This window comes from Rhinatrema bivittatum, chromosome 10, assembly GCF_901001135.1.
Source record: "Rhinatrema bivittatum chromosome 10, aRhiBiv1.1, whole genome shotgun sequence".
NCBI classification, from domain to species: Eukaryota; Metazoa; Chordata; class Amphibia; order Gymnophiona; family Rhinatrematidae; genus Rhinatrema; species Rhinatrema bivittatum.
Window position 1 is genome coordinate 9,206,600 of NC_042624.1, and position 13,510 is coordinate 9,220,109.

At 43.5% G+C, this 13,510-nt stretch overlaps 1 protein-coding gene across 1 annotated transcript in view; it reads left to right on the plus strand.

Annotated features, from left to right (window-relative positions):
* The window catches only part of CDC73 (cell division cycle 73), a 405,302-nt gene that overhangs the window by 263,028 nt on the left and 128,764 nt on the right, over positions 1-13,510 (plus strand). Inside the window, exon 11 of the mRNA XM_029618749.1 lies at positions 203-260. Coding sequence (XP_029474609.1) covers positions 203-260 — 58 coding nt within the window. The remainder of the gene's footprint in view (positions 1-202; positions 261-13,510) is intronic.

Below are 13,510 nucleotides of genomic sequence, written 5' to 3' on the forward strand. Positions count from 1 at the left end.
AATACAGTTTGAAAATCTTCTGCTTCAAGAAGAGGTTTCAATCTTCAAAGCGTATTTTTTGTGGGGAAGAAAGGGGTTTCCCGAATTTTTCTAGCCTAAGAAATCAAAGAATTGTCCGAGTTCTTTACAAACGTTTGTCAGCAGTGAAGCACGTGTTGGTCTCTGAAATTACATTGTGGGAATCTGTGTGTTTTTTTTATAGGAAGGTGCATCTGCCAGAAAGACTCCGACTCCAGCAGCCCAACCTGTTCCAAGACCAGGTAAAACTTTATGGACTGTCCCTGTTACTTATCAGAGTGTTGGAAAACTAACAGGCAGGTAAACTAACATTCGTTGAGGCATGGCATTTTCAAGGATGGTGTTCATGCTGATAAGTGTTGCGCTTACTACACATTAACACAGTTACCCATCTGAAAGTTTGATCAGAATTGATCTCTGTACCTTTTTCAGTTTGTATGACAGCATTAAACACTCCTTAATCTAATCTAAGAACTTTGGTACTAAAACAAATTCTGCTTTATTTGACCACAAAGTACAATCCTTTTATTTCTTTGCTGTCAGTCTGAAGTTTGTGTGATGATAAAGTGCAATTAAATAACTGTCAGTAATCCCCCAGGTCCATCACTGATCTTATCTGTGTTGGATGGGGAAAGACCCGTTCTCTCCAAGGCTCTAGTTAAACAGGTGATAATCGATAGTGGGTTGTGCAGCTATTTCCTCAGGAATCTCCCAACCACTAGTGTATTCCTTTACAGGTCTAATTTTAACTTGGCCCTTGCAATCATTTTCATCCTTAGTCGGTTGCCATGTTCATTTTATTTATTTATTTAACATTTTTTATATACCGATAGCCGTTTGCACATCGTACCGGTTTACAAGGAACAAGCGGAAGGCCAGGAGAAAAGGCTCAACTGTTACATGGAACGCATAAGAGAACATTTGAACGCATTTAAAGAACATAGGAAAACATTTGATAGCATGTGAAAGTCATATAATACAAGTTAGTCATATAATACAAAGGTATAAATTGTTTTACAGTTATGAGAAGGTAGAGACTGTACAAATCTTAGTGACTTAAGGGGAGGGGAGGGCAATTGAGGAGGGAAATAAGTTAGTTATTTATTGAAGGTATTATATATAAAAGGGGGAAGGGAGGGGGGAAGTTAGCTTATGTACAAGCCGGGATGGACTGCTAGGCTTAGTCCAGACTCAAGGAAATGATTAGGAGGTATGCTTCGAAGAGGCGCAAGTATAATTTAGTGAGCGGGATGTGGAGAGGTGGCTGTTTAGGTAAAGGCCTGTTGAAACAGCCATGTGTTTAGTTTTTTTTAAATTTGGGTGTGAAGGTTTCTGTACGGAGGTCATGGGGCATGGAGTTCCACAAGATTGGACCAGCTAGAGAGAGAGCTCTTTTCATTGTGGAGGCAAGTTTTGTGAGCTTATGGGAAGGAAGGTGTAAGGTTCCTTGGTGGACGGTGTGTGTCGGTCTGATGGAGGTGTGAAGTAGGAGAGGCTGTTTAAGCCATTGATTTGCCTATTCAATCTTTGTTCCTATGAGAATGTATTCTGATCTCGCAGTTTGGCAAAGACCAAAATGTACTTGAATGGAAGGTAGGCTGGGCTTTTAATTCTGGGATAGCACAGTAAGCTTGACAACACTGGTATCCTATCACTTGAGTCTACTGCCCTACAGATAGTTGATACTAAATTGCTGCTTTAAGTGCTGTGCTATGATCACCCCTCCTTCAATCCCTTTATCAGTAAGGGTCCCCTTTTTATATTTTGATATAATTGCTCTTATTCCTTATCCCTTATTTTTTGAGTAATAGGACTTCATTGAAACTGAAGAGCCTTTTCTACCCCAGCCACTGGAATATGTGGACGTACTACTTTAGGGTTTTGGGGTTTTTAAGGGGTTTTTTTTTTTTTTGGGGGGGGGGGGGGGGGGGGTTAAGGTTTCCAAGGACAAGCAGGATGGCAGTCCTCACACCTGGGTGACATCATCCAGTGAAGCCCATCATGGAAAACTTATGTCAAAGTTTCTAGAACTTTCAGTCTCTGAGCATGCTTGGGCATGTATTATGTCATGCAAGATCCCTTCAGTCTTTTCTTTTCCGAGGAGCCCGTTTTTTCGTGGTAGAGTGAGTCTCAGATTTTTTCCTGGTGTGTTTGCTTGGTAGTTTTGGGATCATGTGGGTTGACATGGGGCTCCCTCATGTTCCCTAGGTATGTTTTCAATGTTTTTGGCTGTTCAATTTCATTTTGATCTCCGGGGCAACAGTGTGCTCATTGCCTAACGGCCACCGCCATAGATTATCTCATCCCTTTCCTTTCACAATGCCATGTCAACTTCAGGGTTTCAGCAATGTCCCCAGTGCAGGAGGACTGTCTTATCATGAAATCCCCATGATAGATGTGTTTTCTACCTGTGGGCATCACGTGACATTCAGGGTTGCCACAAATGCACACAGATAAGCCTTAAAGGACACCAGGTCCGCTTGGAGAAGATGGACCAGACACCGGAAGACCGATGCATTGGAGGCTTCTACATCGAGAGACCTCTGACCCGCACCGATAGTTGTCAAGCCATTGATGTTAGCAGGGCCCTTGACTCCACTGTGTCTGGGACTAGCAGGGACTCCGGAGATGAGCCATCACCCAGTTCTTCCAGGTCAAAGACGTTAGGTTCATCGTCTTCACCTCAGCACCAGAGAAGGACCGAGCCAGAGGCTCTCCACAGCTTCCACCACCCCAGATGTCCACTACCAATCCTCCTACCAGTTTTGAAGAGGATATGGTCATGCCTCCTGGATTCCAATCCATCTTGACATCTGTGATATTCAAGGATGAGGTGAAGAAGCAAGTGCAGCTTGCCATGGAAAAGGCACTGTAGGGCATCTGCATTGCAACACAGATGGCCCAGGACTGGCACCGCTGTTCAGCTCCCTTCAGGCGCTTATTGGTGCCCTACCAACACCAGTGTCTGTCCCCATGGAGGCATTGATGAGCATCTGAGCCTCTGCCAACTAGCATGGTTCCTCAGAGGATGAAGCTCTCTGAAAACAGGGCAGACTCAGGGGTCTAGGCCCACTTGGCTAGTTGATCCTGTCGAGGACCAAACATCGCAGGATCTATCCCCTGTCAATCCTTTTAATCCTTGTGGGGAGGCTCTGGAAGATGAAGCATTGCGTGGCCTCCCCTTCAACTCTTCTTTTCACACCAGCAGAAGGAAGTCTCCACCAGAAGACCTCCTTCGCAGGTTTTGTCTGACTGATGGTTGAGGCCAGCCCATTTACTTTACAAATGGAGGATACCAGACACAAGATGCTGGATATCCTTCAACACTTGGAGCCTCCTAAGGAGCTTGTAGTTGTCTAAATGCAAAAGATCCTAATGGAGTTGCTGATGAGGATGTGGGAAAACCCCCTCTGTGTCTCCTGTTAAGAAGGCAGACACGGTCTGCCTCATCCAGAAGGCTCCTAGATTTGACATGCATCAGCTGTCATGCCAATTTGTGGTGGTCAAATCTTTCCGCAGAAGGCTAACCATCTTTGGACCCACTCCTTGCTGCCCCCAGGGAGGAATCAGAGGCATAGATACTCTTGGGAGGAAGGTGTTTCAGGGAGCTATGCTTATTGCCTGCATAGGGGCCTATCAGCATTCCATTGGCCACTACATGTGGTACAACCTGAAACAGGTGCAAGAGGTGGCTAAGCAGCTGCCTCAGCAGCAGCAGGACTCCCTCCAGCCACTGGAGTGTGGAAAAAATGGAGTCATCGAGTCTCTGCCACAGGGAATGTCACTCGCAGACTAGCTTGGCTGCGGGCCTCAGATCTCCATTAAAAGGTGCAGGAAAGACTCTGCGATGTGCAATGCATAGAAGAATATCTCTTTGGAGATCAGGTGAAGGATGCAGTAGCACAGATCTGTGATCACTGTGCAACGCTACAGCACTTTCCACTGGCACTCAAGACCTGGGCTCCTCATCTAGGAGGGCCTTAAGATCGGGCCCAAGGAAATCTTTCTTCTGCCCTAGGAGAGACAATCCTCCATCTTCTTGGTCATGTCCGTATCTGCAGGCCCCCTCGTAGCTGCCAAGGCAACAGAGGGCCCCAAAGCCCCAGATGGTGCCTCACTCAACTCGTGGGATGGAATTTTGACTGGGTCTGCAGGAGCGATACCAAAACCCTTGTACCTGTAATGACTGATTTCCCAGTCAGTAGCAGGCTGAAATTCTATGTGAGTCAGTAGTCCAGTATAACCTCGAACTAGTGCATCCTTGCCATCTTTCGCAGAGGGTACAAATTAAATCTATTATATGCCCTACTAAATCACCCACTGAATTCATTTTGGGAACTGGTGGCACATCAGGAAGTGTTTGTGTCAGAGCTCTCTTCCCTCTTAACAGCCAGAGCGGTTGAGCCCATTCCACAAGGGCAGAGAGGATGGGGATTTTACTCTGGGTACTTCTTGATTCCAAAGAAAATAGGGGAACTCCTTCCCATCCTACATCTAAAAGCCTTGAACAAGTTTCTGAAAGAGAAAAGTTCAAAATGATTTTCTTGGGCACCTTGATCCAGTTTCTGCAAAAAGGGGATTGGCTATGCTCTCTGTCTAAAAGATGCATACTCACATTGATCTTCCCCAGCCACTGGAAGTATCTCTGATTCATGGTGGGGAAAACATCACTTGCAGTACCGCATCCTACCGTTTGGGCTGGTGTCTTCCCCGTGGGTCTTTACAAAATGCCTGGCTGTGGTGGCAGCACACCTTTTGTAGATTGTGAATTACGTTTTCCCCTATCTGCATAATTGGCTGGTCAATAGCACCTCTCAGCCAGGGGCTGAAGGATCTATGCACTCAGCTGTCTATGTGCTGGAGTTGCTAGGGTTCATCAACTACCCCAAGTCTCATCTAAGCCCATCACCTCTATTGGACTTTGGCTCAGGCCAGGGCCTTTCTGCCTCCTTGATGATCATCATGCCGGATATTCAAAAGAGCCACAGGTATTAGCATAGCACATATTGGGCAGCATTTTATTTATTTATTTTATTTGTGTGTTTTTATATACCGAAGTTTGGTACACACCTTCACTCTGTTTTACAAGTAAAACAACTTATTGCAATAGATGTCATAACAAATATAACAGCAAAAATAACTATATAACAGATTCTTACAATGAATGTCATAGCAGTTAAAAACAGGTACACTAGTTAAGATTTAACTTCACTATAAGTAACATGGCGATATTTCGATTTGTTAAAGGTAGCTCGGTTACCTTTAACTTTGCAAACAGTCGGGGTAGTTATTGGATACATTGAACTTTACTAGCAGTTTAGGTAGTTGATGGTTACTTTTGCGCATTGGTAGTGTTGGCTGAGTTTTTTTCAGTGCTAAGGTTTCTAATCTTGATGTGAATATTTGGCGGTGATTTTGTTAACCGATGCCGTCTTTGTAAGTTTTTTTAAATAGGAATGTTTTGAGTTTTTTGAATAGTTTCGTGTCGTTTGTAACCTGAGGTTTTCAGGTAGTGAGTTCCATCGGCAAGGTCCGGCTATGGAAGCTGCTCTTTCTCTAGTTGTAGTTAGGCTAGCAGTTGTTACTGATGGTATGGCGAGCAGAGCCTTATTAGCTGATCTGGTGTTGCGCTGTGGGATATGTTTCTGGAATATAGTTTTTAAGCATTCTTTTTCATTGTCATGTTTTTGTATATTATGGTAAGTAATTTGTATTCTATGCGTTTCACTATGGGCAGCCAGTGTAGTTTCTTTAGTACTGGGGTAATATGTTCCGATCTTTCGTGATTGGAGAGTATTCTTGCTGTGGCATTCTGTAGCAACTGAAGGGGGCGTGTAGTTGATTTGGGTAGACCTATTAGTAGTGAGTTGGAGTAGTTGAAGGTTGTGAATATTAGGGATTGGAGAATGGTTCTGAATTCAGATTGGTTTAGGAGTGGGTTTAGTCTCAAGTATTGAGAGCTTGTAGAATCCTTCTTTGGTTTTCATGGTTATGTTTTTTGAAGTTCATTTCAGGGTTGAGCCAAATCCCCAGGTCTTTTACATTTTCACTTAGTTTGATCATGGATTTGTCAATTTGGATTGAGTCCCTGGGTTGGTTGTTGGCTTTTTCTTTCAAGCAGTATGCATTCGGTCTTTTCCATGTTAAGGCATAAATTCATGTGATTTAGAGTATTTTTTATTATGGTAAGATGGGTGGCGGCTAGTTTGAGGGCATTTTCAACTGTTTGTTACGGGGATGAGTAGTTGAATGTCATCTGCATACATATAGTAAATAATGTTGAGTCTTGAAAGTAGGAGGCATAAGGGGGAGTAAGTAGATGTTGAAAAGTGTGGCAGAGGGCTGAGCCCTGAGGTACTCCGATTTCAAGAGGAATTAGTTCTGAGATAGAGTTGTTAATGTTTACTTGAAATTATCTGTTTTGAAGGAATGATTTGAACCAGTTAAAAATTTTTCCATTTAGGCCAATTTCAGATAATCTGTGGAGCAGTGTTTGATGGTTGACCATATCAAAGGCTGCTGATAGGTCCAGTAGTATGAGGATGTATTGTTGTCCTTTGAATCCTTTTAGTATTGTGTTGGATAGGTTAAGAAGTAGTGTTTCTGTGCTGTGGTATTTCCAGAATCCATGTTGTGTGGGGTATAGAATGTTGTTTATATCTAGATGTTCATTCAATTGTTTCATGACCACCTTTCTGTTTGGCTAGGAATGGTAAGTTTGAGATGAGGCGGTAGTTGAGTTCAGTGGGGTCCAGGTTCTTTTTCTTAATAATGGGTTTGATTGCCATTTTGTCTGGAAGATCGCCTTCTTCGAGTGATTTGTTAATGATTGCAGTGATGATTGGTGCAATGGTGTGGGATAGTTCTTTTAAGGTTTGAGTTGGTATTTTATCAAGATCATGGCTTGCTGGATTTAGAGTTTTGATTAGATTCTCAGTTTCGATGGACGATATCGTATCAAATGATGACCATGGAGTTATTTTAATGTTTAGTTTGTATGTTTTGGTTGGGTGTTTTGATTATGTTTTCCGTAATTTTACATATTTTGTTTTTGAAGAAGATTGCTAGATCTTGGCTTAGATTTTTGTTTGTATGGGTGTTAGTGTTGTTCTTGTCTGTTAGGTTTTTTACTATGTTGAACAGGGTTTTTGGGTTTTGTGTAGTTTTGGATTTTTTCACTATAGTAGTCTCTTAGCTTTATCAGGTTTTTGTATATTGCTAGGTAGGTTTGATATCTGGCTAGTGTCAGATATCGAACCATTCTTTTTCCTTTTTTCTGAGTGATTTGGCTATTCTTAGATCTTTGAACCATGGGTTATCATTATTTCTTTTGTTGTTAATCTTTTTTGTTCTTTCCGGATTTAGATTATTGGCTATATTTGTGGTAATTTTTTGCCAAGATTGTGTGGAGTTGTTTTTGCTGGTAAGGTCTATGTCCTTTAATTGTTTACCCAGTTCTTGTTAAAGTGGTTCGGGGGGGGGGGGGTGGGGGGTTTTGGTGGGTTGGTCTGTATTTATTTATAAGCTTTTAAATATACCGACATTCGTGAATACATCATGCCGGTTTACAATGTAACAAAGGCAGAAAATGCATAAAACAAGGGTGGGGGGAGCAGCTGGAAGGGAGGAGAAGGGAGAAGCAGGAAGAAAAGGCAAGGGGGGAAGGACCATTGGTGGGAGGGGGCCACCGGAGAGATTAACAATTACGACATCGTAGAGTACGCACTAGGCGAAAGGCACTTCGGTCAACTTTATACAGATTAGTATAGTGTTATACATCTATGTATAGAAGTGTATTCACAAAAGAGGCACTATGTACACTGGAGAGCATTAACTTACGGGAGGAGAGGAAGAAAGGAGGGGCGGGAGTGACGGGGGGAGGCTACGTAGGATCCGGGTCAGGGTAGGCCAGTTTTAAAGAGCCAGGTTTTAACCCCTGTTTTGAACTTCATAATGCATGGTTCTCGACTGAGTTCAGCTGGCATCGAGTTCCAGAGGGTCGGTCCTGCAATGGACAAGGCTCTTTCTCTGGTTGCCAGTGTGGTGGCACACTTGAGAGAGGGGGGTGTGGATGGGTGCCGGAATGCATATTTCTGATGGTACGATTTGAAGAGTGGAAGCTTATAGGGTCCTCAAGCCAGGGATGATGGTGATTGTGCAGTGAGGAGTGGATAATGGTAAGGGTTTTGTATTTAATTCGAGAGGAGATGGGCAACCAGTGGAGTTCCTTCAATATAGGGGTGATGTGCTCGGATTTACGTGTATTTGTGAGGATTCTTGCCATGGCATTCTGTAGCATTTGCAAGGGTCTGATGGTAGCATAGGGGAGACCTAGAAGCAAGGAGTTGCAGTAGTCCATTTTTGATGACCATGTCGCTTCCAGGACTGTGCGGAAGTCTTGGGAGTGAAGTAACGGTTTAAGTTTTTTGAGGATATGGAGTTTGTAAAATCCACCCTTTGTGTTAATGTGGTCTTTGAAATTGAGCTGATGGTCTGTTACCCCCTAGGTCTCGTACAAAGTAAGGGAGTGCAGTGGAGGGGGAGAAGGGGTCGCTGGCGGTGAGTGGGGTAATGTCTGAGTGCTTTGAGATGATGAGGAGTTCGGTTTTGGCAGAGTTTAAGGCAAGGTGAAGGTTAGAGAGGAGGGTATTAATGGATGCGAGGCAGGTTTCCCAGAATTTGAGGGATTTGGTGATGGATTCCTGGATGGTATTTGAAGGAGTATGGTTTGTTAGTTTCCTGGGTAAAGGTAGATACAATTTTTGTCTTGCAGTTTGAGACAGTAGTTGGACCATGGCACAGGCATGTAATTTACTGTGGGGTTTGATTGAAATTTATCATTTGGGAATATCAAGTCTATTGAGTGTCCTGCCTTGTGTGTTGGTTTGTTAGTTGCGTGAAGTTGAGTGGTTAGGATATCTATCAGTGTTTGGGTGGGGTGGGAAGGGGGGGGGGTTTGTTGGCGTGGAGATTGAGATCTCCTAATATGATTGTGGGTTTCTTGTTTTTGATGGTAGAAGTGATGAACTCGATTAATGGGGAGATGTTCTCAAGTAGTTTGAGGGGACTGTAGATCTGTATTATTTGGAGCTTAGTAGAATCGAATAAGGCAATTTCATATTGTTTGGGTAGTGAGTTAGGTGTTAGTTTCATAGCAAGATATTTTTTGACTATTAGCATTATTCCGCCGCCTTTGCGGTTTATCCTGGGAATCGAGAAATGTCGTATGTGCTATTGGCTAATTGGTTTGTTAATACATTGTATTTTTGAGCCATGTTTCGGTTATAGCAATGAAGTCAGGTTTTTGTTTTTGCAGCATGTCTGTTATTAGCGTGATTTTTTTGGTGATGGATTGAGCGTTTGAGTATGTAGGTGAGGCATATCAGGTATTTTAGTGTTTCATTGGATATATTTGTTAGGTTTCGTTGTCTCATTAAAGGGAGTTTTGAGGTCTCGTGGATCATCAGTTTGAGTGGTTGAATGTTTGAGTATGCTTTCTTGGTTTTGGCTTAGTTTAAGATGTGAGGTTAATATTCAAGGTGTGGTTCCGCGGGTTTGGATGTCTGGTCGCGCTCCTTAAGTGTATTGTATCTTGCGTGCGGGTCCTGTGGTTTGTTTCTGTCCCTAGGGATTCATCGCTGTTTGTTTGGTATGGGTGGCGAGTGGGTCTCTTCTGCGGTGGGTTCAGGGGTTGAGTGTCTGTGAAAGGAAACATTGAGTCCTGCGGGACTCTGAGGGGTCGTGCTGAATGCGTGTTGTCTCCTTGATGGGAGGGCTGCTGCTCTGATGGCTTCCTCTCATGTATAGTGTTCGGGCATCCAGTGAGTGGTGTTGTCGAGGGTCATTGGTTGTGGTAGTCGTGCTTGGGGGGGTGTGATCATCCCAGCGCGGGGTTGAAGGGGAAGGACCCTTTATTGTGGTGGGTGGTCAATTGTTTACATACCGAGGGGGTGAATGGCTGTCAGCATTGTGGGCTCGGTCGTCCGTCGGCACACTTCAAAGAGGTGGTGATCTAAGGCATAGGCGAAGTCCCCTCAGCGTGGGTGGGGTGTCCTTGTGGAATGTTAGCCCTCGGGTAATTGCTGGTTCAGTCGAATTGCTGCCTTGTCCTTCTCCGGGGTCGATCCTCATAGCTGGGGGTAGGGGCCACAACAGTACATGTTAATCCTTTGGCATGCCTGCACATGCAGAGAGGTCAATGGATTCTGAGGACTCTGTGGCTTCAGGCTATTCAGGATCTGCAGGACTACATCCAAGTCACTTCGTCCGTCTGGGATTCTTTGTCCTGGTGATGGGAAATTTCCAGTTTGGAACAGGGGGTGTCCTTGCAAATTCTTCAGGTTCAAATTATCCTAACAATGGATGCTTCCAGCCTAGGCTGGGGATTCCATGGAGATGGGCTCAGCGCCCAGGGTCTCTGGTCTACCTAGGAAAGTCTCTGTGAAACCAACTTCCTGGAGGTCTCAGTGATCAGGTATGTGCTATAGACTTTCAAGGTCAGCTGTCCCAACTAAATCATGTTGATCCAGATAGACAGCCATGGTGATATAGTATGCCAACAAGCAGGGAGATATGGACTGTTAACTCATGCATCAAGAGGTGGTCCAGATATGGTCATAGACCCTCTCCCATGAGACAGTGCTCAGGGCCACATATCTAGCCAGTATGGAAAATGGGATAACAGACTGAGTCACTCCTCAGACCCCCTAAAAAGTCTCTGGACCCAAGGGGTTGCAAACCGGATCTTCCATCTCTCAGGAAGTCTGGAGGTGGATCTGTCTGTGATCCCTTAGAACAGAAAGGTTCCTCAGTTCTGCTATGACACAGAGCAAGCTAACCTCAGATGGTTTTGCCCTTTATTGGGGCCAGGGTCCTATATGCATATCCTCCAGCTCTGCTGGTGGGGAAGACTTTGTTTAAGTTCAGGGAGGCAAAGGAACTATGGTTCTCATAAACCCCCGCCCCCCCCCCCCCCCCAATTGGTTGCGACAGGTCTGGTTTCCACTCCCTTGGGAGTTGTGTATCTAAACACTGATCAGACTGGGGACTTCCCCAGATCTCATCACCCAGGATCGGGGCAAATTGCAGCATCCCAGTCTTCATGCCTTGTCGCTCACAGCTTGGATGTTAAGCAGTTGATTTTGCAACTCCCATATCTTTCACAAGATGTCTTATGTCCTTGTAGCTTCCCAAAAGCCTTCCACCAGAAAGTCCTATGGCCTGAAGTGGAGGACATTTTCTGTGTGGTGTGAGCAAAAGGTCCTAGACCTGCTCTACTACCTTCTACACCTCTCCAAAACTGGTCTCAAGACCAACTCAGTTAAGGTTCAGTTTAGTGCAGTTGATGCATATAAGAACATAAGAAATTGCCATACTGGGTCAGACCAAGGATCCATCAAGCTCAGCATCCTATTTCCAACAGTGGCCAATCCAGGCCATAAGGACCTGGCAAGATCCCATGCTCCTGATGCCAGTAATAGCAATGGCTTTTTTCTAAGTCAATTTGATTAATAGCAATTAATGGACTTCTCTTCCAAGAACTTGTCCAAACCTTTTTTTAAACCCAGCCACAATAACTACCCTAACACAACCTCTGGCAACAAATTCCAGAGCTTAATTGTTCATTGAGTGAGAATTTTCTCCAATTAGTTTTCAATGTACTACTTGCTAACTTCATGGAGTATCCCTATTATCCGAAAGAGAAAATAGCCAATTCAGATATACCCAAGAAAATAGCCAATTCAGATATACCCATTCTAGAACTCTCATAATATTAAAGACCTCTGTCATATACCCCCTCAGCTGTCTCTTCTACAAGCTGAACAGCCCTAACCTCTTTAGCCTTTCCTCATAGGGAAGCTGTTCCATCCCATTTATCATTTTGGTCACCCTTCTCTGTACCTTCTCTATCGCAACTATATCTTTGAGTTGTGACTACCAGAATTGTACACAGTACTCAAGGTGTGGTCTCACCATGGCTTGATACAGAGGCATTGGCATTTTCCATTGTATTCACCATTCCCTTCCTAATAATTCCTAACAGTTTGCTTTTTTGACTGCCACAACACACCGAGCTGATGATTTCAATGTATTATAGACTGACGCCTAGATCTTTTTTCCTGACTGATGGCTCCTAATATGGAACCTAACATTGTGTAACCACAGCATTGATTATTTTTACCTATATACATCACCTTGCTCTTGTCCACATTAAATTTCATTTGCCATTTGGATACCCAATCTTCCAGTCTCTCAAGGTCCTCCTGCAATTTCACAATCCGCTTGTGATTTAACTACTCTGAATAATTTTGTATCATCTGCAAATCTGATTACCTTATCGTATTCCTTTCCAGATCATTTATAAATATATTAAAAAGCTCTGATCCAAGTACAGATCCCTGAGGCACTCAACTGTTTATAGTTTTCCACTGAGAAAATTGACCATTTAATCCTACTGTTTCCTGTCTTTTAACCAGTTTGTAAACCACGAAAGGACAACGCTTCCTATCCCATGACTCTCTAGTTTTCTTAGCCTCTCATGAGGGACTTTGTCAAATGCCTTCTGAAAATCCAAATACACTACATTTTTATTTAATTTATTTAACACTTTTCTATACCGACCTTCATGGTGGTGACCATATCAGATCGGTTTACATCGAATTGGGGAACTGAACCAAGAACAGTAACCAAACAATAGGTTGAACATGAAAGATAAAGTTACATTTAACAGGGAAATTAAACTTGGAAGCATAGACTGCTGGAAGGAAGGAAAGGCTTGAGACAGAAGAACAATTATTAGTATAAACAAAGCTGAGTCAGGGGGGCTCTTATCAACAGAGCTAAAGGATTCCAAAATATCCCTATCAACCGAAAAGCAGGTTGTTAATACAAACAAACAAACCCACACCTTGAAATGTCTGTATGCCAGTGCCAGGAATCTAAGAAGTTAAGATGGGAGTGTTAATGAGAAACATAAGTGACATCTCAGAGACCTGGTAGGAGGAGGATAACCAACGGGACAGTGCTATATGCCAGGGTACAAATTATATAGCAATGATAGGGAGGATCAATTTGGTGGGGGTAGGGCACTTTATGTCCAGGATGGCATAGAGTCCAACAGGCTAAAGATCATACAAGAGACTAAATGCTCAGTAGAATCTTTATGGGTAGAAATCCCATGTGTGTTGGGTAAGAGAATAGTGACAGGAGTTTTACTACCATTCACCTGGTCAAAATGATGAGATAGATTAAATGCTAGGAGACATCAGGAAAGCTAACCAATTTGGCAATTTGGGAGACTTCAGTCACCCCAATATTGACAGGGTAAGTGAAACAGGGCATGCTAGAGAGATAAAGTTCCAGGATGGAATAAATGACAGTTTTATGGAGCAATTGGTTTAAGAACCAATGAGAGAGGGAGCAATTTTAGATCTAATTCTCAGTGGCACGCAGGATTTGGTGAGAGGTAATGATGGTGGGGCTGCTTGGCAAT